The 26,538-nt window shown below is 40.3% G+C and overlaps 1 protein-coding gene across 1 annotated transcript in view; it reads left to right on the top strand.

Annotated features, from left to right (window-relative positions):
• GUCY2F (guanylate cyclase 2F, retinal) overlaps window positions 1-26,538 on the top strand; it is an 89,964-nt gene that overhangs the window by 4,260 nt on the left and 59,166 nt on the right. Inside the window, exons 2-4 of the mRNA XM_030305999.1 lie at window positions 6,762-7,063; window positions 20,898-21,252; window positions 22,646-22,730. Coding sequence (XP_030161859.1) covers window positions 6,762-7,063; window positions 20,898-21,252; window positions 22,646-22,730 — 742 coding nt within the window. The remainder of the gene's footprint in view (window positions 1-6,761; window positions 7,064-20,897; window positions 21,253-22,645; window positions 22,731-26,538) is intronic.

Here is a 26,538-nt window from a genome sequence, read left to right as displayed (position 1 = left end):
GAAGAAATGTCTTTCTCAGAAACAGGTCTAAATTGTGCTTACACAAGACTGAGACAATGATAAAATTTACTAGTAAAGATGATAATAACAATAATGAAAGTTGCGCGGCCCTTTGGAGGAGAAACAGCAGGGGTGTTATTAGATGCTGCCATAGAGACAATGAAAGCAATCATAATACCACTTTACATGTGAACAGCTCTCTACAGTTTACAAGGTATTTGCATATAGATAATCTCATTCCATCCTCAGGATTACCCAGAAGATAGGTATTTCCTTTCAAGTTTTACAACACCTGTGGGTCTCACATAACAAGTAGGTAGGTGTAGGCATTATTAACAACAAAGAATGGGGTAAATGAAGGCCCAGGGAAGGGGGGATTCAGCCTCTCCCAGATTCTCAGCTCATTTCCTTTAAGCTTCAAAAGCAATTACCAATAACCTTTGTTTCTGACGAAGTCAAATAGGAGAGATCGATCGTAATCAAAGACTAAGTCCTCGATTTACAGTCAGGGCTCTGTACGCGGTTAGGTAGGTTGTGCCCTGCACAAGAAGATCTAGCTGAGTGGGCATGAGGGCCCAAATCCAGTTCCTTATCTACTGAAACCACGAGCCCTGGTGGAAGTTTTGCTCCAATGGCATAAAAGAGCGTCCACTCACTCAACAGGGCACAGCACCTGTTGGATGGCAATTTCCCAGAAGAGGTGCTTTTGCTAATTCTCACAAAGGCTAGCAGGAGGCCTCGCTAAAAAGCTCTTTAGAGAACTTTTCAAATGGCTATTTCAAGCCCTCCTCTCCTCTCCTCACCTTTTTGCCTATCAATGCCTGGCTGATTGTGAAATCCTTTCAATTTGGGCTTACCAGGTTGTCGAGCTCTTGGGGATTCATTTAAATCCTTTCAAATTGGGAATGCTTCATTACAATATGATATTTAGTAAATAGGACACCGAGTGGTCTTCCCTTTTTTGTCCAAAATGAAATACCTTGTTACTATGTTACTGCCAGGGATCTGGCTAGCCTCTTCCCATCTATTGAAGATTATTGTACATAAAAAAGACAAAAAAAGAATAGCAACTTTGGTAATCGTTAATATTTACTGAGAGTTTCTTGTGTGCTAGTCATTTTGCAAGAGCTTTGTATAGACCATCTCGTTCAATTTTTGCAACATCCCTATATAGTAAGGCTAACTATTATTGAACACACTTAATGGATGACTCTTCGGAGGGCAAAAGAGGTTAAGTAACTTGCCTAATGTCACACAGCTAGTGAATGGGAAAGCCAGGCCACATACAAGCAGGTTGGTCTAAAGCAGACCTCTCAAACCTTGGTGTTTACCAGAATCCCCTGGAGGGCTTGTTAAAACATGGATTGCAGGATTCCTTCTCCAGAGCTGCTGATTCAGGAAGGAGAGCTCGGGAAGGGCCCCAGAATTTGCATTTTTAGCCAGTTCACAGTGGTGCTGGTGCTGTTGGTCCAGGGATCATTCTTTGAGAAACACTGGTCTCATGAAAGACTTACACTCTATTGCCTCCTGTCTCCTTGAGGTATGTCCCTAAAGCATACTCACTTGAGATCCTGGGTGCCATGGAGGGTGTATAATTCAGCTCTTCCATTTTTCTTTCTTAATTTTTGGGCTCACTGATGAAATTCCTTAAAGTGCCTCAAAGGTAGCAGGTGTTGGCCTGATTTTCCTACACTAATAACAACAGTGATGCTGATAATACTATGGCCAAGAACCTTACTGTTGTTAGGGAATTTGGTATAGGATTTGGTATAGATAAAAGTAAGTAAATGTAAATGGTAAAAGGACAACTTGCTTTCATGAATGGGCCTAATATCAGATAAAATGATTGAAGACCCAGCATAAGAGGAAATCTCTAAAGAGGTTTCCAACATTTAAGAGGCCTTATCTGGACAGCAGTTTGAAAATGCTGAAGAAAACATATGTTGCAAGGTGTGGAAAAATAACAACTTATCTCAAGCTGGGTGGCAATGTGCAGGGTTTTATGGGGCATGAGAAAACACGGTCTGATGTGGGTGGAATGGCCATTAAAGGTAATGTGTGTCTCCCATTATGCAGAGCTTCTTGCACTGGTTCAACACTGGTGGCAGGTACTTAAGTGGTCTGTGGACTTAGAGACAAAAATGCGTGTGGGTGGGTGTCCTCAGCTGATACAAACGGTCACACATCGCCTAGTGCAGTGTTCTTAAGTTGTGCTTTCAAGGCCTTCTGCACTGAATCACATTGGGTGAGGGGGCAGAACTGGGAAACCTGCAGATTCCAGAGCCTCCTACGCTCTTCTTATGGATCCATTTTATAGACTGGCCTTGGAAGAAAGTGGAGAGGAAGAGGGTCTGAATGTACTTCTTTCACTGTATGGCCAGATGGCTGACTCCTGGGGGAATATGAGACTTGGGATAAATCACAGAGTATGCTTCCCCCTCTCTCAACATTTGTTAAAACGGAATAGGTTAAAATAAATGTCAGTAATGGGAAATGTCACAAAAGGACTAAAATGAAGATAAAGAACCGTTGAAGTGGTGGGGTGTTTCTGTGGATTGGGAGCAATACTGCAGGGTCACAATGTGAATATGACTCCTAAGGACTTCTTCAACGCTAGCTAGTAGAACTATTTCCATTTCACAAGGTATGAGAGTGCACCCAGCTTCCTCCACTAAGGACTCTATAGCCAGTAATCTGTGAGAAAGAAAAAAGTGAACGTTGCCTTTTGAGAAACACAGATCCTCTATCTCAAGGAAATATCAGACAGAATATTTCAATATGAGAATTTCAATTTCCTTCCTCAAAAGGAGGAGTTGAGCAACTTAGTAATTGGCTTTTCCTGGAGTTTCATAATGTTTCTTTCTGCTATTGTTGAAGGTGAAAGAGATGATTGATCCTGGACAGCCTGCCATAACGGATACTACCGTATGAAGACATAGCTGCTGGATGTCTTTCTAAAAAATTTTTATTTATTTATTTATTTTGAGAGGGACAAAGACAGAGATGGAGAGAGGGAGAGAGAGAGCGAGAGAGCAAGTGCATGTGCACACGGGGGAGGGAGGGGCAGAGAGACAGGGAGAGAGAAAATCTCATGCAGGCTCCATGCTGTCAGTGCAGAGCCCGATGCAGGGCTTGATCTCACAAGTTGTGAAATCAGGACCTGAGCCAAAATCAAGAGTTGGACGCTTAACCAATTGAGCCACACAGGGGTCCCATAGCTGCTAGATGGCTTGAGTGGGGCTCAGGAAGCTCAGAGAAAGTCCTAAGATTATATCTTAGTGAGATGGTATCTCAGGTGGATGTATGTCCTGGTCCTTGTGTTGCCTATCGAGTGGCTGACTGTTAACAATCAGGATGGAAACTTACAAATTAGCATTATTCAGTGATCACTCATTGACCCAGGCCTTGTCTAGGATTTAAGGTTTCTGTCTACTAATCCTTTCTTGACAACAACTTACAGGTAAAACCCCATTTTAATGAATGTAATTTTGAGAAATAAAACTATTTAGTAAAACCATCATGTAGAACAGATGCATCCACAAATCCCTTTCACAAAGCACTCAATCCATTAAATTAAATTGCTGTTGTTTGAATTCAGTATTGATGCTTTCTACTTTAGTCATGTTCAATGGCAAGGTCTTGCCATGCAACAAATGGAGGAGCCTGTGATCATACCTTCTCAAGGATTCCATTTTTTCCTCTGGAAAATAATGGGGGAATAAGAGGAAGTAGTAGGTCTCAAAGAGTCTTTCCAGCTATAAAAATTCTGACTCTTTGTCTGAAGTGTCCTTAGTGTGCCAATGGAAAAAAAAAATCACAACAAGAGATTAAGGTAGAGGGTAAGGTCTTGAGCATAGTTAATGACTCTAAGCATTAAGGACAAGTATGGTAGAATTTACTTGCCCAGCAAATATCACTTCAAATCCTTCCTCCATACTAACAATCCAAATATGTCCATGCCTCACACCTCAAGGAACCCACAAATGATATCCAAGGGTACAAACTTTCTGAATTTTTCAGGCGTTCGTTTAAACAATGTTCTTTGGGTTCATCATATGTACCGGGATACAGAGATAAATAAGACACAGTCCTTGACCTCAAGGAGCTCACAGTTTCATAGTAGAGGTTGACATAAATAAATAAGGGCAATAAATCTTGTAAGTGCCATGGTAGAAGTCAGTTCAGGGTATGACGGGGCTCTCCACCAGTGTGACAAGTCAGTGTCCTGGAAAAAAATTCTGTCAGATGGAGATTTGTGTGCAGGAAGCTTATTGTGGGAATGCTTTCAAGAACAACATTTGTGAGGGAGAGAAAGCAGTAGAATGAGGCAGAGAGAGGAAATGAATGGTCATGTCATCACAACAAAGGCCTCAGCCAGTCCCAGTGGGAACTCTGGAGCTGGGATGGCCCTTCAGAGTTGTCCAGAATTGAGATGAGGAAGGAGTTTTAGCCTCTATGCCCCCATGTTGACCAGTCATTGGATACAGGCTGATGCAGAGAGAGGGGTACAATGTGATAATAATAGTTTGACAGCCAGCTTGTCAGGGGGAAAGTAGTCCTGATTGGTAACCTTTGCTGATTTCCATGGAGTGATTTCCATAATCACTCCCACCATGCTCAATTTCAAGCTACCAGTCTGAAACTAACTGGTGCACAAAACCCCCCAAAATTTAACCACAGGCTCTTGGGAACTAGCACAAGCCAGCTCTAGCACACTTCTGAGAAGGTGTGACCTTGTGAGAGGTGGCTCTCATCAGCTGAGGGCAATTCTCAGAGAGATGTTAGCTATCATCTTCTAACCCCCACCCCCAGCAGCTAGGAGAACCAGTGCTTCAGTCATGAAGGGTGCATCTGGGTGGTACACCACAGCACCCAATGCACGCGGTGTATGTTATAGTATTTGCTGTATTTCAACCAAAACAAGTCACTTAATTCCATTTAACACATTCCATCTAGTGAAGTAATGCTAATATTCTTTGAAATACAGCAAATGAAATTTTATCTCTTTTGGTAATCTTGGCCAAGTCACCTAATCTCTGTTTTTGTAGAAGAAAGATGCTAATACTGAGTAATTTGCTAAGGATACTGGTGGATGAATTGGCCAACTACTTAAAGGGCCTCACTTAACTCATTTTCCCCCCTCAATGAGTTTGTTAGTGGACTAATCTGACCAAACGGATTCACATTTAATGGTGTAGCCAAATTTAGGGAGTTAGATGTCTTTGGTTCTAGTTTGTCCTTCTAAATCCAGCTCTTGCCTTGTCAAGCCTCTTTCGCACTCCATTTCCCCATTATGCAACGTGTGGTTATGAACGAAGGAGGCTGAATTCCTAGTGTGGCTCATGAACTCGCTCCAAAGATATCCCAGAGTATTGGAAGGAAGATGTGAGCATCATACTACATGTAAAACCTCTTAGGGACATTATATTGAGGGAACTAATGGTCATTTGAAAACTCAGGTTACTGTGTGTGTGTGTGTGTGTGTGTGATTTAAATCATCTTCGTAACTTGCTAGTTACACCTTAAAACACTGAAAGGTATCAGCTGTAGGTCAAATGGGAAAATTTCTGGGGGTATTTAACCAGTGTAAAAAAGATTTCTGAAAATAGATGATGAAATATATAAATGCAAAAACCAGTCACTGAATGTAGTTAAGCATACTCAGTTCCTGAGATTAAAGGTTCCATGTAAGCACGTATAATTAATATTTACCCATAGCAATAGGACCTTGGCCCTTTCTGCAAAGAGCTCTGAATACTTGCCAGGCATTATCTAATTAAACTACTCAACGCACCTGTGAAATGCTTTGCACTCTGCATTTTAAAGATGTGCGCACTGAAGCACAAGTGGGCTTAAACTAAACTCATTTAGCATGCCAAGGGCGAAATTGGATAGAAGGCTTTCAGTCTCATGATCTTGCTTGCCATTCTTCAACCGTGGCTGCCTCTAATCCACTCTATTCTAGCATAGCTCTGCCAAACAACATAGCTTCATAAGTCAGGGGAGAATTAAAGAAGAGTGCAAAGTAATTCCAATTATAGGGAAGTTAGATTTTTAAAACTTGAGCCTATCACCCACAATATTATTATCATTTACAGGAGAGTGTGAGTTAGTGCCATTCACTGCCTATACTGGCCATAGTAAGGGTGGAAACAGTTGTGCAAAATCTATTGGAATGTATGTTTGCCAGAGCTGGGCAATAAACAGCAACAGTGGCTATGAGAGTCTCTCCTATCCTCTCCCTCTAGCCTTCTTATTCTTAGGTATAATAATAGCTGCGATTTTTTGAGTGTCATGTGCCAAGCCTATTATACGAATTGCCCTTCAATCATCACTACCACCCCATAAAGTACATATTTTTGATCTCCATTTTATAAATGAGGCAGGGAGAGAGGTAAAGTGATTTAGCTAAGGGTAGACAGCTAACAATAACTAGTGATGTTAAGGTATAAGCCTGAGTCTCCCGATCCCATAGCCTCTTCATTATGCTACCTCTCATTTGCTATAGTTGTTCTTGTTCCTGTCTAGTATTGGGCTCTGCAGGCTGTAGACATATCTGTATTGTCCCTATGCCTAATCCAGAGTCCCTGAACAAAGCCTTAGCTCAGGGCTTCAACATCTTGATCATCTTAGAGGCATACGATAAAAATAATTTAGCAATTGGTTGTAACACATTTATTTATTTCCCCTGGTCTGTGGTTTTTGGAAGTGTATTTTACTAACCTATTACTGCCATAACCTCCCTGCTTTGTTGGTTTCAGTAATCATCATGTGTATGCATTCGGCCTTGATTGGGGGAGAGACTCAGATGCATCTCTTGGAATGGGCTCATGATCTGAAAATGACTGATGGAACCTATGTCTTTGTTCCTTATGATGCCCTGCTCTACAGTTTACCTTATAAGCATACACCCTACCAGGTCCTGAGGAACAACCCCAAACTCCGGGAAGCCTATGATGCTGTGTTGACCATTACAGTGGAGTCCCAAGAAAAGACCTTCTACCAAGCCTATACTGAGGCAGCAGCTACACATGAAGTTCCTGAGAAGCTGGACTCAGATCAAGTAAGTGCAGATTCACAAGTTATAAGCAGAGGCCCTCAAAAATCGGGAAGGTAAATATTGTTTCTATCAAGAGCCTCTATTCCATAGGAAGCTCCATCAAGAACAAGCAGCCACACACAAATTAAAAACATCTTTTGTTTGCAGAAAACATTTATAAAACAAAGACACAATGCTGGAGAATATTTTTTATTGTCACACCGCCCACAATGACAGCATGCAACTATGAAGAATAAAGAAAATATACTTCAAAACAGGGAAACAAAGCTTTCATATATACTAGTGCTGTTCAAGGGGGCTAGAGAGAAGAAGTCTTATTTCTGACCCAAGTTCAACTATTTTGAATAGTTTTGAATCTATTCAAAGTAAGACAAGACAGCTGGTATAATGAGACTCTACTAAGTTTATTACTGATAGAACTGGTATTTGAGAATGTGGCTTCTGTCTTCTTGGAAGAATTTGAGCTTCCCAGTACAGAATCTGAGGATTACCCAGATTTTTCCATCTAGTCACCAGCATTGCAGGACCACCACATATTCCTGCACCACGAGGGCATGCTTTCTGTAAAATGTACAGCCTGGAGGAGCATGGTGAGTGTTTCCTATAGGTAGCTGGCTCCCAAGAGAAAGAAACTAGGACAGGCTGGGCTACACATGCTTAGTTCTCCTTTCAAATTAACCAGTCAGATTAAGTCACTCCTCCTTTGTGGGAAGGAATGAGTAAGGGTTAAAGAGAGGCCAGGTGTTTTTTTTCTTTTTTTCTTTTTTTCTTTTTTCTAGCAGAGCTATCTCTGTATGAAAGGAATTATTTGGATTGGGGAAGAATTCCTCCTTTCTAATATGCAAGGCATAATATTTACACATGTATAAATGAATATATGTATAAACATATTTCATGTTCAAATCACAAACACTTAAGAGCTAGAAGAAGGTAAAGAAGTGGAGAGGGGACTGGGGTGCCTGGGTGGCTCAGTCAGTTAAGCATCCGACTCTTGCTTTTGGCTCAGGTCATGATCTCAAGCCCCTCATTGGGTTCTGACAGCACAGAGCCTGCTTGAGATACTCTCTCTCTCTCTCTCTCTCTCTCTCTCTCCCTCCCTCTCTCTTGGCCCCTCCACTGCTTGTGTGTGATCTCTCTCTCAAAATAAATAAATAAACTTAAAATCTCAAAAAAAAAAAAAAAGGAAGTGGACAGGGGAAGAAAGCGAAAGGAATGGGGAGCAAAGACAAAAACAAAGAAGAAACATACAAAGAAGACAAGGAATATGAGAAGATGGGGAGGCCAAAGCTACCACTTAGATTTGAAAAAATACAGAGAGGGTTGTTATAGGTTGGAGGCCAGATGTAAGAGAAGGTAGTTATTTTCAGAAGTATTTAGAAGAAAACATAAGTAGGATTAAAAGTTCTAGCATTGGCTAGTATACTGTATCAGTTACAAAGCCTCTGGCTGCAAGAAATAGACTGTTCAACACAAAATGGCCAGTAATATTTTTTTTCAAAATTTGAAGCTATGGGAGCTCAAGAGTCAGTGAATTCATCAGCTCAATGATGTTATCAATGAACCAGGCTCTACTCATCCTTCCTCTTTATGAGCTATAGAGTGCTATCTTGACACCATGATTTGGTTGGTCTCGTGGTCCCATGATGGCTGCCACAGTTCCAGACATCACTTATTATAGGTGGAACTGTCTACAGATAAAAATGGGGAATGTTCCTTTCTTGTGCCTCTAAGAGTGAGGAAATCTTTCCCAGAAGCTCCTCATGCAGACTTCTCTCCATACTTTCCTGATCATATTCGTGCCTTATATGCATACCTAAGTCAATAATTTAGAAAGAGGAACAAGACCATCATGATTGACCCTATGGCTGCCAGAAAAATGTGAACAGAATTGAGATTCTGTTAGTAGGGAAGAAGGCTGTCAGGTAGGCATCTGATTGTGTCTAACACTCACATTCTCCATGATATTCTCCTTTTTATCCACCCCTTTTCTTTATCCTGTGGACTGCTTGTCTCTCTGAACAAATGATTTAGATAAAATTTAGGTTTAGTTTAAGTATTGATAACGAAGATGTTGCCAATTTTTGTTCTAATAAAATAAAGTAGTGGAGATATTAACAGTACTGATTTTCAACTTTATTGCTACTGATATGTTTATAATAAATATTTCTTTTAGGAGACAGATGTATTTAAAAACAAATGGTCGGTTTGGTCAAGAATTGCAAGAATCCCTCAAATTGCTAAGAATGGTTGCCCAAACCATTTGTTTGGTATATTTATCAACAAGCAAAGAGATGGTGAATTTTTTTCTTAATTTTTAAAAATGTTTTATTTATTTATTTATTTATTTATTTATTTATTCCCATTTTTTAAAAATTTTATTTTTTTAAAATTTACATCCAAGTTAGTTAGCATATAGTGCAACAATGATTTCAGGAGTAGATTCCTTAATGCCCCTTACCCCTTTAGCCCATCCCCCCTCCCACAACCCCTCCAGTAACCCTCTGTTTGTTCTCCATATTTAAGAGTCTCTTACGTTTTGTCCCCCTCCCTGTTTTTATATTATTTTTGTATCCCTTCCCTTATGTTCATCTGTTTTGTTTCTTAAAGTCCTCATATGAGTGAAGTCATATGATATTTTTCTTTCTCTGACTGATATTTGTGAGAGAGAAGAGAGAGAGAGAGAGAGAGAGAGCAAGCAGGGGGGCAGAGAGAGGGAGACACAGAATCTGAAGCTGTCAGCACAGACCCCAACGTGGGGCTTGAACTCAAGAACTATGAGATCATGACCTAGGCCAAAGTCAGATGCTTAACCGACTGAGCCACCCAGGTGCCCTGAAATGGTGAATTTTTATACTTTTTAGCGAATGGTATGGCACCACATAGATACAGACTGTCTTTTTAATTTAATCACAAAATTGAGGGAAGGCGAAAGGTGTGTGTGTGTGTGTGTGTGTGTGTGTGTGTGTGCATTGTACATGTATATGAACAGATATTTTGATACAAAAACTCAGATCTTCTTCTCTTAATATTTGATCCAATATCTTTGAGGTTGTGGAAAGCATAAGATAATTAAGGCAAAAAAAAAGAGACACCATTATCTTGGTTGCTAGGCAGCCTCTACTCTGCTTTAGACAAGAAAATAAAGAGAGCTAGAACAAAGAATCTAGATCTCACAAAACAGCTTGTTTTGAATCTAGATCTTATCTAACAGATTGTTTTGGATGCGTTTCCACCCCCACCTTGCAGGTGCCTATGCTATACCTTCATAACCAAAGATTGATAGAAGGATGAGACAATTATCTTCACATTTCTGATAAACAAAACCTCCTTTTCCTTAAATTATTTTCCTAAATTTCTGAAGGCAGCTGGTATAGCAGAAAGAGCATATGATAAGGAGTTAGACAAACATGGGTTTGAATCCCAGCTCTCACTCCTGCTAGCTGTGTGTCCTTGGGCAAATTACTTACACTTTTTTGAGTCTCAGTTTTCCCATCTGTAAAATGGGTTAGTGATCTACATCTTCTAAGATTATTGCAAAGATTAAACAAAGTCACACTTGTAAAGTAACTATCTAAATGTCTGGCTCACAGCTACCTTCCTTTCCACTTTTTCTTCCCTGGGGCCAGAATGACCTTATTAATTCATGGTGATTTATTATCCAAGTTATAATCTGACTTGAGCTCCTTCTCAATATTCTCAGCTTTCGAGATGATTTTTGCTTTCAATTTTCTTAGATCAAATTATGTAGTTCATTGTTTGCTTGTCCCTGGCTCCTGTTATTTTTCCTGTGTTCACTCAACAGATCAACAATTATTTACTGGGCACCTGCCATGTCATGCACTATGTTGAACTCCGAGATAGAATAGTAAGCAAGATTTTTGTTCGTGGTGTGTTGGAGCCAGTTTACAAAAGCTGACTTTGTGCATCTTTTCCCAATTCTCTTTTTAGTGACATCATGTTGATAGCTAGAAATCAGGCACTGGGAATATTTACACCACAGAAATAGGTAAATGATACAAGAATATTTTTTTACTTCACATAGAGTTAAACATTTACTAGTCCATCACTTATTCCTGATCTTAGGGGGCTTAAATTCTTGTGAAAAAGACAGTTAGGAAATGAATAAACAAATACATGAAAAACATGGCTGTATTTCTCTCTTGCCAATAACTTCCAGTGGAATTGAAATTTCTATGGATGGACTATATTGCCTATAGCAGGTTTGCAATCTCTTTAATTTATGCCCTTACTTCTTTAAAAAGTAAAAACAAAGACTGTCCAAGTGGTATGTGCACATAGTTTTAAAGGTCAAGAAATCCTAAAAAGTTTGTGTCAACAACGAAGCAGTCCCTAGGCCTCCCTCCCACCTTTCATCAGAAACAACCACTTTCTTGTCTTTTTGCTCTTTATTCTGGTATTTACCTCTGGGTTGTTGACTTTCTGTTACAGTTGAGGATTTTTAGCTCTTATATACTTCCTTACCCTCCTTCGAACTTTCAATATAATTCTGTCACAATTTTTAGTTAAATTCATATTTGGTATTTCTAATATTATACCTATCGAAGTATCATTCGTTGCTGATCCATGTAGTATAGTAGGTAACCATTCATTTCACATGTAACTTTTGATTTTTACTGAGGTTAATAATTGCTTTATTCCTTTTTTTTTAATTTTTTTTAACGTTTATTTATTTTTGAGACAGAGAGACACAGAGCATGAATGCGGGAGGGTCAGAGAGAGAGAGGGAGACACAGAACCTGAAACAGGCTCCAGGCTCTGCGCTGTCAGCACAGAACCTGACGCGGGGCTCGAACTCAGGGACGTGAGATCATGACCTGGGCCGAAGTCCGACGCTTAACCGACTGAGCCACCCAGGTGCCCCAATAATTGCTTTATTCTTAAATTTGTTTACCTTAATTTGAATTTGAAAGTCTTTCCACACTGGCTGATAAAGCTGTAGAATTCTTGCAGAACAAATTTTATATATCGTAAAACCCCTTATCAATTTCATTTGTTTTTTTCTGAGGCTCTCTGTCTTCCTGTTCCGATCTAAACTTACTGTTCCCTAAAGCTTCTGCACAACTATTATGCTAAGATCTCCCTTTTCATCACCCTGGAAGGTACCTTTCTCCTTTTTTTTCTGTACTGCACCACTATTTCATGAATCTCGGGACTCCCTTTTTTTTTTTGTTTACTCTCTTGTTTTGGTGGAGCACATTCTCTAGTGAGGAAGGTACACAGAAGGTAAATTTTTGAAATTTTGCATGAAAGTCATTATTCCAACCTCATTATTGATTGATAGTTTGAGTATATAAATTTAGGTTAAAAAATCATTTTCCCTGGGGTGCCTGGCTGGCTCAGTTGGAGAAACATGTGACTCTTGATCTTGGGGTCATGAGTTTGAGCCTCTCATTGGGTGTAGAGATTACTTTAAATAAATAAATAAAATCAAATAAATCATTATCCCTTAGCACTTTAAAGACATGGCACTTTGTCTTCTAATTTCTGTTGTTGGCATTGATAACTCCAATGCCATTGTTATTACTGAATCTTTGATGCAACCTGTTTTTGCTCCTCCTCATCTCCCCCAGAAGCTTTAAAGATTATCTCTTTATTCCTGATGTTATGAAATTTCATGATGATATTTGGATCTTTGACATATATTATGCAATATCTATTGTGAGGCCTTTAAATCTCATTCCACATGAGAAATTTTTGTATATTATTTATTTGATAATTTCCTTAACAACATTGTCTTTGTCCTCTCTGGAAACACTATTAGTTGTTTATAAGATTGTCTGGGTTGATTTTTTAATTGTCTGATTATTTCTCTTGTATCATCCATTGTTTTGTTGTTAGTTATTCTTCTTAAAAGAGTGCCTCAACTTTGCGTTCTCTTTTGCTGATTAAAAAAAAAAAACTTTTTGCTATCAAACTGTTAATTTCCAAGCGTTGATCCTTGTTGATTGATTATTCTATTTTCATGGCATCCTGCTTTTGTTTTGTAAATACAGTATTTTGTCTTATTTCTTGTCAGATACTCATTGTACTTTCTTTGAAGTTTTTTTTTTTTTCCTGTTTTCTGTGTTTTTCTTCACTTCTAATTTTTCATGCTTCTTTGTTTTGGTCTTTCTATTTCATGTTGGAAGCTTTCCTTAATTCTCTGGCGATCTTGGCTGTCCATATTTAAGAATGAAGCTCTAGGGGCGCCTGGGTTGTGCTCTCAGACAGCAGGCAAGCTGCCAGTGTCAAACTCAGCCTTCCTACCCAAGTAGGCTTTAGCACCAGAAAAGGCTTCCTTTGGGCCATATGATGGGTAACATTGTGTTCCAAACACTGCAGGGGAAAGACAACAAATTTCTACTTGAATGCTTGCTTTTTGCCACCTAAAAACCAACAAATGGAAGACTGGGAGAAAACTCTAACAGGAGTACGGTAGTCTCTTTATCTGGTTATGAAGCTAGGTGCCTTCTTAACAAATTCTAAGCAAAGATATGGAGTCTACTTCTAGCCTCTTCATCCTTATTTTCCACATGGTGGCAGTTCTTGGAAAGAGATCTCTACTTCTCCTGAATGTCACATTATCCTTTAGAATTCCAGAAGCACTTCAGATCTTCAAAACTCTTAATAAGCAATGATTTTTATAATTATTTTTAAAAGCAGTGGTACTTAAATTTTTATATTTTAAAAACATGCTCGGGGCACCTGGGTGGCTCAGTCGGTCGAGTGTTCAACTCAGGTCATGATCTTGCTTCATGAGTTTGAGCCCCACGTCGGGCTCTGTGCTGACAGCTCAGAGCCTGGAGTCTGCTTCAGATTCTGTGTTTCCCTCTCTCTCTGACCCTCCCCTGCTCAAGCTCTGTTTCTCTCTCTCTCCCTCTCAAAAATTAATAAACATTGAAAAAGATTAAAAAAATATTGAAGCTCTGAACAACAGATTTGAAGTTGTATGTACATTACATGTTTGTTGGCCAATGGGCTTCAGTGTAGGGAAATTGGCTACCCAGCTGGGGTTGTTTGTCAATATATGTAGATCTTGCCTCTTGGGGTACACTTTTTTTCACAGAAGAATACTCCAGTCACCTTGGGAGTCATAATCCTGGCTGTCTCTATTCTAGGAGTCATGTTAGGGGAAGGAGACTGGGACTCTCATTATTAAGTATAAAGACATTAACTTTATCATTCCTTTTGGTGGCCCATGTAATGTCTACCTTCCTTTGGAGTAAGTTTCCCAGTTCTGGAGCTGCTCTGAATCAATTTAACCTGTTTTTTGCAGGAATCTGGCTTTCCTCAATAGAAGTGGGGATGGTGGATGTCGAACTACTTCTTATACAGCTATTCACACAGCTATCCCTCCTTTAGAGTTCTGCCTCACTCCCAATTCTGTAGTACTTGGTGCCTCTAATTCCTAAGCCTTTCTGGGACTCTCAGGGCGAAAATCTGCTTGTTGCTTACCGATATTCCCCTCTTCAGGTACTCAGGTTTAATCGCCCTCTACTCTGCTAAATCAGTTACCACTTTCTGTCTTCATATTCTGTGGTTTGGAGTTACTGATGACTCCTATTACTAACAAATATGGAGGGTTACTGTTTCTGTTCCTCGTCCTCCTTGTTTGGGAGTGATATTTGGGAGGAGGAAGAGAGTGAAGAAAAAAATCTTGATTTCAGTATCTGTAATCAGGAAGTCATGAAAGATAAAAGAAGTCCCAAAAACGTTACTGGTGGATCTACCACAGTCAATTCATTAATTTAGCAAGTATTTATTAAGCTCAGATATGCCATGGTAGTTAGGAGCATGGGCTTTGAAGGCAGAGTGCTGTACATTTACATAAGTTCTCTATATCTTTTTTTCATTATTTTATTTTATTTCTTTTTTTAACATTTATTTATTTTTGAGAGACAGAGTGAGAGCAGAAGAAAGGCAAAGAGAGAGGGAGACACAGAATCCGAAGCAAGCTCCAGGCTCTAAGCTATTAGCACAGAGCCTGATGCGGGGCTCGAACCCATGGACCGTGACATCATGACCTGAGCTGAAATTGGACGCCCAACTGACTGAGCCACCCAGGCGCCCCACCTTTTCATTATTTCAGATTGGAAATAATAATAGTAGCTACCTCATAGAGTTGTTGTGAGGATTAAATGAGTTAATACACACAAAGAGCTTGCCTGGCACCTAGTAATCTCTCAATAAATGTGTTTATTATTACCAGTATGAATGTTGTTCTTTTTATTATTATTGTGGGCTAGGCACTCTGCAGGTGATATCATAGAGAACAAAACAGAAATAAGGTCTTCCCCCAATAAAGGGGAACAGTTTTATCATTTCAGGTTGCTAAGAACACTGGGTCTAAATTTGGGATTTTTAGGGGTGCCTGGGGGGCTCAGTTGGTTAAGTATCAGACTCTTGATTTGAGCTCCCATCATGGTCTCATGGTTCATGAGTTCAAGTCCCACATTGGGCTCCACACTGACAGTGCAGAGCCTGCTTGGGATTCTCTCTCTCTCTCTCTCTCTCTCTCTCTCTCTCTCCCCTCCCTCCCCTGCTTAAGCACTCTCTCTCTCTCTCTCTCAAAATAAATAAATTAACTTAAAAAATAAATAAAATTGGTACTTTTAGGTGCACCTCGCTGGCTCTGTCAGTGGAGCATGTGACTCTTGATCTTGGGGTCGTTTGAGCCCTGCGTTGGGTATTGAGATTACTTACAAATAAAAAATTTAAAAAAAAATAAAATTGGGACATTTACTTATTGGTCACAATTCAAGAGTGGGATGACGTACTTGAACACTACATTTCCGGGATATTACCAGAGTTCTGTGCTCCTCTTCTGAAATGCAAACAATAGCAGCGATCATGCATTCAATGTTTGCTCTGCACCCGCTAGTTAACAAAAATGGTCTCATCAAATCCTCAGATCAAGCCTTGAAATTAGGTATTATTATCTCTATTTTATGGATGATGAAACTGAGGCTCAGGGTAACCTGCTCAAGGTCATACAACTGGCAAGTGGCAGAGCTGGGATTTCGACAATAATCTGCTACTGGAACCTGACCATTTAACCACACGTTAGCCTTTCACCGTGTCCCATGTCTAATGATTTACTCACAGTAATATTACTAAGTGACTAATACTTTGATTTGAATGGGGTTTTAAGATTCTTTTCCTCTAACATAGGAGGTGATAGGGCTCTAGCAGGACTCATGGAAACAGAACAATAAATCAGAATGGAGAGATTGAGGGTGGCAAGCCAGTGACAAATTTCCTAAATTAGTCTCAGGATGATTGGGCAAGGATTGTCACTTTGTACCTTTAAGCTTTGGCACAAAATAGACTTCTGAAGTATAGTTTTAGTGCCTGCATCCTTTATTTTGCTGCATGCTTGTGTTCAGTAAACTTCTATTGGCTATAAATACATATTGCTGGAACACACATTTTGGATAATTTTTCCAAATGTGGCCTCATTTGACTAAGCAAAGGAAATCCTCTGGATTTCTCAGCAAGCCCAGGGGGGGACCTTACACTCCTGCACTGATTGTTTTCTATTACCTTAAATAAAGGTGCCTGGCATGGGGATGGTTGGCTGAAGGTGATGTGGTTAGGACTGAATGAAGCATTCCAGGATAGGGCCCACGAGACAGCTGTCAGAAACTGTTGCCTGCAGCTTACATTGGCTACAATCGTCTTTGTGCATCATTCAATAAAAAATAAAGGTAATGTGTTCACGAGTATCATAGCAAACAGATTGGGTTATTTGCCATCTCTTGGCAAAGTCCAAGGATTGAAATCATTCATTGTTGGAGGTACTACCTTTAATAACAGGAACTCAATTACCATTTGGTTCCTTGCTCTCTGCATGTGCCTGGATTTTTGTTCAAAAGTGATGTAGAAAAAAAAGTGATGTTGCCATTTTGTCCTTCAAATGATATTTTCCAACCCAGGTATGTTTCAATGTATGCTTCTAAGGACAAAATGCCTTGGAAGCCAGTTTTGTGTCTTTCAAGCACAGTAAATCTGAACTGATGATAGTCAACAACAGCATTGAACAAATTGAACAAATTTGAAAATCACTGCTCCTGACCCAGACCTTGTTCTCTGGGATACTACACTCCAAAAAGCCTAGGGTAGAGCTAGCTAATGTCACTGAAAAACAGTCAAGGGTAAGTTTCTATTGTCTTTCATTTATTCATAATTCAATCAGGTTCAGGTCTATACAACAGGCAAAACCAATAGACTGAGTCATGAATTGTTTCACCATTCTGGGCTGTGATGTCAACAAGGCCATGTGCCTGACAGAAGCTCCTGCCAATCCTGTCTTGCTTCTTTGGCGCTGTAGTCAGAAGCCAGGACAGAGGTTGTGGGTAGTGTCCTTTTTTCCCCTGTCCCACCTTCTACCTCTTCTTTTTCTCATTATTTGCAGCAGCTGCAGCTGGAGACCTTTTGTGACCAATGCTAACAGACTGTGAGTCTGACTTACAGGAAGGGGCCATTTCTACTGCCGAAGGGCTCAGTGGGTCAAACAGCAACACAGACCAGCTGGAACACAAATCTAAGCCCTCACAGTGAGAGTGGGCCATTGTGACTGTTCTTCTTTTTTTAAGTTTTTATTTATTTATTTTGAGAGAGAGAGAAAGAGCGAGAGCGCACACGGGCAGGGAGAGAGGGGCCAAGAAAGCAAGAGAGGGCCAGAGAGAGAAGGAGAGAGGGAATCCCAAGCAAGCTCCACACTGTCAGTGCAGAACCTGACCTGGGGCTTGATCTCATGAACCGTGAGATCATGACCTGAGCTGAAATCAAGTCGGACGGATGCTCAACCCACTGAGCCACCCAGGCGCCCATGACAGTTCTTTTGCAACTGAATGCTGTTGTTATGCTATTGTTAACCTATGCCCTTTCCTTTAGCTTCAGCTCCCTCTACCACACTTTTGTGGCTGTGGGTGTGTGGGCATGCGTGTGTGTGTGTGTGTGTGAGAGAGAGAGAGAGAGAGAGAAAGAGAGAGAGAGATATGATGGAGGCTAGAGTCTCCTGAAAAACAGGCTTCAGGTTTCAGTCATCTTGGAGAGTTGCCGTCAGTCAGCTCTAACAGGGGTCAATCCAAGAACACAAAGGGCAGCATAGCCTGGCCAGCTCAAAATCCTATAAGATGGGTCAACTCAGAGGTGAGGGTGTTATTTTTAATAGTTTTAATCTTTGCTTTTGGCTGTAGGTAGATGCACTCTCCTTCCCAGAAGGTTCTGTGCCTTTCAAAACAGAATACTAGCATTTTCTCTGCTTTCAGGGGCTTGTTGCCCTGTGGTATTTTACTCATTTATTTTACTAGTATTGATTTTATACCCCACCTTCCAACTTGAACTTATTGTCATAACCTACCAAAGCCCTAGAAAACAGGTGGGTCTTGCAGAAATCCTAAAGACAATTAAATGGAGCATCTGAGAATGTCAAAGGGAGAGTTAGTGGAAACCCCTCAAGAGACCTCAGTGTGTGCTAGGCAACTAAATGTGGATTCCTTGGTGGCAGCACATGCCATCCATTCCCCATGCCTATTTATTAAAAAAAAAATTTTTGTAATGTTTTTTGACAGAGAGAGAGAGAGAGAGAGAGAGACAGAACACGAGTGGGGGAGTGGCAGAGAGAGAGAGATAGAGAGAGAGAGACAGAATCTGAAGCAGGCTCCAAGCTCTGAGCTGTTAGCACAGAGCCTGATGCGGGGCTCAAACCCATGAGCCATGAGATCATGACCTGAAATGAAGTCGGACTCTTAACCAACTGAGCCACCCAGGCGCCCCAGAATGGAGTAGCTTTTAACAAAGATGGGGGAAGACTCCTAGAGGAAGCAGGAAGATTTGAGGTGAAAATCAGGAGCTCAATTGTGGGTACATTGAAATTTGACATCCAGGTAGAAATACCGGAGCGAGCAGTTGACTTTTGAGTGTGGAATTTAGGAAACAGGTCTGAGATGGAAGTATAAATCTGAGATATATGGTATAGATGTGGTACTTAAAGCAAGGAGACCAGAAGAGATCACCAAAGGAATGAGTGTTGATAGGGAAGAAGACTAAAGACGGAACTGTTTAACATTCTAATTTTAAAAGATCAGAAGATGAAGAAAAAAAGAACATGTACAGTCCAAACAAAAATGTCTGCAAGCTAAATTTGGTCCCTGTACTAGACCAGGTGTTAGGAAATTTCACAGAAGTTCATGCCGATAAAAGAACACAGGTAACACCTATTTCAATCAAAAATGCTAAACTAAGAAACAGAAAACCTGGGTTCTAGTCCTGATTTCATGTCCAGGTGAGTGACTTGGAGAAATCACTAAACTACCTTGGGTCTCCCTTTCCTGTCTAAAAAGAAAGACAGCTAGACCAAATGATGTCCAAGGTTTAGACATTCATGCTTCTAGACATTTCAGGGAGGAAGAAACTGAAGCCCAGAGAGAGTGGATAAGTGACTTGCCCAACATCCTGGCATTAGGAAGAAACCACAGGCCAGTGTGTCTTCTTCTATGTTGTTTTAAGTCCTTTGTGTATATTAGAATACCTGGGGAGCTTTTAATAATAGTGATTACTGGGTCCCAAACCTAACGTGTCTCATTTTGTTGATCTGGGTTGGGTCTGGCATTGGTGTTTTTGACACTACTTGGGTAACTGAAAACCCTCTGCTCTACACTAACGAGGCACGGCAGTGTCTCGCTAGTTGCTGTACCTCTCTGCATCTTGACTTGTATTTCCAACATGAAAATGATTCACTCAATTTTAAACCCTTTTATTCAGATGAAGGTTGTTATAGGAGGATAGCTTTCTAGATCTTGTGAAACCAAAGTAGCAAGTATCAGCTTTCTCTGAAGCTTGGTAAAATGGCATGACCATAGCTTTATTGAACTCCATCCTAGAAATGAAATGTTATGGAAAACCATGAAGCCATGTTCTGGTGGGGTGGGGGGAGGAAGGAGGGAGGGATTGTTCTCTCTTTCTCCCTATCTTTTTGGAATAAAAATACAAGTTTGTTCCAAAAAATTTTTACTAGGTTAATTATCAGTGCATTGAGCATAGTACATGAGTATTGTTGCTTTTACTATGTTTATATAGCAGGCAAAGTCATGTTGTCCACCTTGGAAGCCTTAATGCTTTACAGTGGCTTCTCACCAAAGCTTTGCCACTTTGGACACCAACATGAAGAAAAGGTTGCTTGATTAAAACCTGCATTCTCCATATGTTGCAACATTTAGCTCTGTGTTTGTGGGTGCATATGTGTCAGGATGCATGTTTGCATGTGTATGTGTGGGGGTATGTGCTTAAAACTGTATTGTAGTGTTCACTTCCTCTGGGGAGCATGTGTCTAGGAGAATAGCCACTTTGGACTAAGGACACAGACATGGACTGTGGAGACACATTATTTACAGTCTTCCCACACACACCTACCACTCTAGTAGTGTCAGTAAAATGATTTTACCATGCATAATGCACCGGTAATTAACGTGGTAAATTTCCTGTGCATGCCTCTTGCTGATTCCATTCTTTTTTTTTTTTTTTTAAATGCCCTTTATAGCTCTATATCACTTTCTTAGTTTAGGAGCATAAAAATATATTGTGTATTACTTGGTTTGCTCATAAAATTGTCATATTTGATATATTTAAAGATGTAAAGGCCTGGGGGAAAATAACAGAAAAATTCAGGGGAGAAACCAAGCAAGTCCTCTGAAACAATTGTTTTTTTTCCTCTGGGTCTTCATAGTTCTACATTCAGACGTGCAGCCCATAATAATGAACACAGGCTTGGACTACACTCTGAGATTGCTCTAGGGCGACCAGAGCTCAAGATAATTGTAATTTTTAAAAATAGGTTTCACCGTTGTTTGGAACCATCTACAATTCAATTTACTTTATCGCACAAGCCATGAATAATGCTATGAAAGAAAATGGACAGGCTAGTGCTGCCAGCCTGGTTCAGCATTCCAGAAACATGCAGTTCTATGGATTCAACCAGTTGATAAGGACAGATTCAAACGGAAATGGAATTGCAGAATATGTAATCTTGGACACCAACTGGAAAGAATGGGAACTGTATAGCACTTACACTGTGGACATGGAAACGGAGCTGCTACGGTTCAGAGGGACCCCCATTCACTTCCCTGGTGGCAGGCCCCCTCAAGCAGATGCAAAATGCTGGTTTGCAGAAGGGAAGATCTGTCAAGGAGGTAAGGAATGGAAAATCACTGGTAGTCAATTTGGCTCAGCTTGGGTTACCAGGGAACCTCTTTAAGTGAAGGCACATTTTAATATTGGAACACTCATAGAATCAGTCATTTGTATTCAGGTCAGATAAACATCTTGGCATTCCAGGTAGTCAATTTAAAATAATGAGGACAATGAGAGGTACTTTGTAGCCTCAAATAATCATGCATGATTTAAAAATCTCACCCCACCCCCCCCCCCCAACTCCTTTTCAAAGGATCGGCACTCCCAAAGAGGTTACTCTAATAGGAGGAAGGCATGAGTCTTCTCCTTGGTCTGTTGTTGACTATGACCTGTGATTGTTTCCACTGCCAGAAAGATTATCTACCCTTTCCCTGATGCATCCAAATCCTGTCAGTCAGGTCCCTCCACAGAAATCCTATTTCTATACCCTCTCCTCTCTGAACTCTCTGACTAAAAGTCTGTACCTCACAGCTTAGCACAAAATTGCTTTTCAATTGTTTCTTGTGTATTGATTGTGTCTCCCCCTCCCAAACATACTGCTCCTGGAGGGCATAGCTAATAATTCTTAGCCTCTCCCACCACCCAACACAGTCGGCATCCAATAAATACTTGCACTTTGATTGACTGATGGAACTCCTCTAGCTTGAGGAAGAGTGGAAAGTCCATCAAATCTCTGAGAGCCAGGGGGGATCTTTAGAAGGACCCATATTATTCCTATGTGAGTGTACACCACACTCTTCTAAAACCAAATGCATCTATTTGAAATGGGCTTCAATTTGTCTTTTGCTTGAGCATGACACACCCAAATACCTTTTCATTAGCATCATCATCTAGTTCCTTCTGAAATCTTAGTAATCCTCCCAAATGTTTAGGTTTTCTAGAGGCCAATTTACATCTCAATGAAACACTAATTATCAAAAACAGATTCACCCTTGAAGGACAAGTGCTATTATGTTTTTCATCTATAACTCACGAGGTCTATGGGCTCCCGTGAATTTAAAAGTTCTTTTATTTTATGAAGACAACATAATACTTACCCTTCACAGGTGAGATAACATATTTATTCTCAATAACTCTATTGCCATCCAACTTAAATTAAGGTACTCAAAGTTTTCCATTCGTGGACTTTTTCCTCCAAAGAAACACCCGGGTCAGGCTTAATTCATGTGATTTGTTATTGTCAGAGTGGTGAGTGGTTTTGCTTCAGAACAGTGAAATTGCTTTCTGTGTCCATGAAGTCAACAAGACATACTGTGCTGTAGAAAAATGGAATTAAGTTAGGTAGATGTGGTTTGATTTTAGAGTCACCAGAAAGCATGAGGAGTTGCTTCGTGGTGCCCTTTATTTACAGCCTTTCTGCGATAATGCCATTCTTCCTCTTGTTCTCTACAGGCATCGACCCTGCCTTTGCCGTAATGGTCTGTCTCGCTTTGCTTATAGCCCTGTTGTCTATTAATGGATTTGCTTACTTTATAAGGTACATTTTTGTTCTTTTTATATATGAAAGTACAAGACCATAATGGCTTTGGTAATATTTATTTCCTGGAAGTCATGTTTCAGTACAATTTCCTCATTACATGACCCACTAATTTTCCTTTTTTCCATGGTGATTTACCATCCCTACTGGCCCCATTTAGAGTGAAGTGTTTTCATGGTGCCAAGAATAACCTCCTCAGCTGTGTTGTCAGTGTTGTTGCCTGTGAGGAGATCTAATTCTCAACACTATTGTGAAATAAGAGAATTAGTATTTTAGAGCTGGTTTACTACCTAGCTGTGCTTCCTTTTCCACTGGCAGAGTCTCCTATACCCATCTCCTTCCCCCAAATGTATGGACAAATAGAAAACAGAATTGGGATGTTTTAACCAGCTCTAAGAATTGCTCAGACTTTGGCTAGAATCCAGGAGTTCAGAATAATGGTCCTAACTCCCAGGATCGTAGCAGAGATTCAATAAACCCAAGTAAGTAAAACACCTGGAATAATACCTGACTCATAGTGGATGCTCAGCAAGTGGTCAAGTCTCCCCTCCTTCCCAGGTGCATGGATTCTCCTGCTGATTGTTGGGAGCCCAGAATCCTCACCTTGCCACTCATGCCTTTTGCTCAGGGTGTCACATTCCAGGTTTGTACTGTCCTTCTTCCTTGGACAAAAGCTATCCTAGCGGATCATCAACACCATCATTATCAAGTCTTTGTCTTCCTCCCTGAGATCCCATGATAGGCGAGCAACTACTCTGATGAACTAATTCTGGATCAGGGGTAAATGGTTGAAGATGGCTTCATACATCACTCCTTTCTTATAACCTTCACATTTTAACAGATGAACCTTCCCCATATTAAGATGATTTGGGGAAAGTAAAAAATGAAATCAACCACAACTCTCCCATTTTACCCTTTCCATCCTACTAACCACACCTTTGTTATGTCTTTGCAAGAGTGGTCCTGACAAAAATATGACATGAATTTGGTAGGGAACAGAGTGGAGCTATTTTAGCAGGTTCCAAGAAAAAAAAATGTCTAGAGTGTACTAAGAAGCTGTGGAAATTTGGACAAGACACTAAACCTTTCTTGGCCAGAATTTTCTCATTTGTAAAATGAACGGATTGGATTAAGTGATCTTTAAGAGCCCTTCCAGCTCTGATGTTCTAATGACTCTGTGAAATCCTGGACTGAAACTCTAACAGGTGTTAACTCTTAGTGTTTAGTATGTTGGCATCACTGTGAAAAACCATTATTCAATCTCCTCATATTAGAAACTCGATAAAACCATACAGAGTGGTATGTAGCTTATGAATTGTTAAAACATATTTGATAAAGACATTAGTTCAAAGGAAGTTTTTCTTTTAATTTCTGTGACTGTGAAATATCCCTGCTCAGAACAGAAATTTAATGTATTGAATTTAGCTGCTGCCAAAGACTAAATGAATTAACATCCTTAGATGCTTAGTGAAAATAAATGCCATCCAATCTAAAAGCTCCTCTCTCTAGGGAGATTTGAAGAGTAATGGGCTCTGGTTACCTAATGCCAAAACATCCCATGGCAAGGTGGAAAATGGAGTCACTCAGTTGCTTATGTTACTTGTCAGTCAACCTCCCACCTTACCTTCCATGACTGGTCTCCCTGGTCTTTCCCATGGAATGAACTGGTTCTTTGGGCTTAGAATAATGAGCTCAATCTGCAATTCTTTGGAAAGCAAGAAAAACAAGTCTAAAAACCATGAGGGGTGTTGTTTGGAGCTTGTGGGCTGAAGGGCCAAGAAGACTAGAGTGGAAAATGATTGGAGAGGGACATGATTGGAGAGGGACATGATTGGAGAGGAAAATGAGTTTGAGACAATTGGTACTTCAAGTGGTCACAGAAAACTCAGAGATGGGAGAGAGACACATCATTTGCCAGAGCCACTTGGTCGGTGGTTCTTCAGCTAACAAAGGACAAAAGATGCCCTCTCTTTGCTGCCTTCCTCCCTCTCTCTGCCCACCACGGCTGCAATCAGAAGAGCTGAGCGTCTGATGAGTTTCTGTAATAGATGGTGATTACTTGCAGGAGAGTGACTCTCTGTTCCTTCCCTTTCTGTGTGTTTTGATTGTTTAAGTTTTTTTCTTTTTCAGAAGGAAAGACATGCAAAGAACCCAACCACCCCAAAACAAAGCATTCTTTGAACTTCTCCTTTCTCCCTGCTCTGAACCAGATTGCCTCGCCTTTCTATAAAGCTCTCCAGTGCTTTGTAATACTAATGATGATAATGATAATAATGAGCTCTTCTACTTTCATGGTGCTTCATGCTTTTCAGAGCACTTTCACATACATTATCTCATTTGATTTTCAAAACAACTCTATAAAGCGGGTAATGCAGAACTATTATCCTGCTAGACAGATGAAGACACAGGGGCATGAAGAGGTTAAATTATTTATCTAAGGTCATCTGGCTTATTAATGACAGAATCTGCACTACACCCCAGGTCTGTGGACTGGGAGTCCAGTTCTCTTTCTACTGGAGTGTGCTCTGGAGCATGGTTATTTTTACAGGTGTGCCTGCCTTAAGACAATTCACTACACATATGAAATAGATAAGTTAGGGAGCAATGTTTTACTTTGCCAAAAGATTCATGTGCTCTACCCAAGAATTCACTACAGGGCTCTTTTAATTTTCTCTGCAGGGTAGAAGCTCCCAGAGTGATAAGGGACATATTTGTTGGCAGGCAATTAGAAACACATTAATTGTTTGTTTACAAACCAGTGGAATTGCTGAGAAAAACCGCGTTGCTGGTGCTTACAGCTACAGTGACATTGCAGAGTTCTTTAGAGCAACTTGACAAAGCATTTTGATTCAGTGGTTGTTTTCCCCACTCTGGAGCTAGCTTTAAAACATTCCACAGGATGACCATTAAGGGGTTGCGGAAAAAGCGAAGCCAAACTGTTGCTGTCAGAGCCCCCAAGACAAAACAGAAGAAAACAACCACACAGACTAAATCCAAGGTACCCTCTGGGTCCTTGAGTTGCCGGGTCAGCTCAACTGAGATGACCTACCTGGATGTGTGGGTAAGGCATCATAAACTCTTATGTGTCTAGTAATTGATTTGTAGGAAATAATTACATTTGCTGCAAATTAATGGGCATGTTTGAAGAGAATCAGGTTTAAACTGTGTCTGTGTAATGCTCAGACAAGAGACCAGTTCAGTAAAAGAGAAAAAAAAAACAGTCAGCCCACTTGTTTGGAATCATGTAGACAAAGCAACCAACTGATTGCATTTTTCCACTTTTCAACCTGTTGCTTTGGCAACGCATAGATGCAACTTTGCAAGACAAGTGGTCTTGTGGGCAGAAATCTGGGCCCACAGCCAGGGACCAAGGACTTGAGTGAGTCCCAGTGCTGCCTCAGGCTAGGGGATCTCACAATTTGCCTAATTTTGTTTTGTTTCTTTAATGTGTTTTTGCGTCTATAAAATGGAGATGAATGATTCTTGGATTGGGTATTATTAGGATATATACTATGGCATATGAGAAAGGGTATTGGGCTCTATACAAGTATTACGAGGTGTTGTTTTGAATGTGCTCTTGATGAGGGATCACCATTTTATTAGTCTGACCTACCATCTCCATGCAGCATCCTCACCCTCCCCTTTTGATGCCTTTTCAATACCATTTTCGTTTCTCTCTTTCGATCTTTGTAACTCCGCAAGTTGTGAGAAACAGGGTTGCAGTTTCTCTTTCCTGTGGGTAGTAAGGGAAAGATCTACGTGTGGTTATTCTCTCCATGATCTTGTATATTTCTAAAATTTCTATCAT

Source organism: Lynx canadensis, chromosome X (assembly GCF_007474595.2).
Source record: "Lynx canadensis isolate LIC74 chromosome X, mLynCan4.pri.v2, whole genome shotgun sequence".
NCBI lineage: Eukaryota > Metazoa > Chordata > Mammalia > Carnivora > Felidae > Lynx > Lynx canadensis.
Note: the sequence above shows the minus strand (reverse complement) of the source record. Positions and strands in the feature narration are given on the sequence as shown.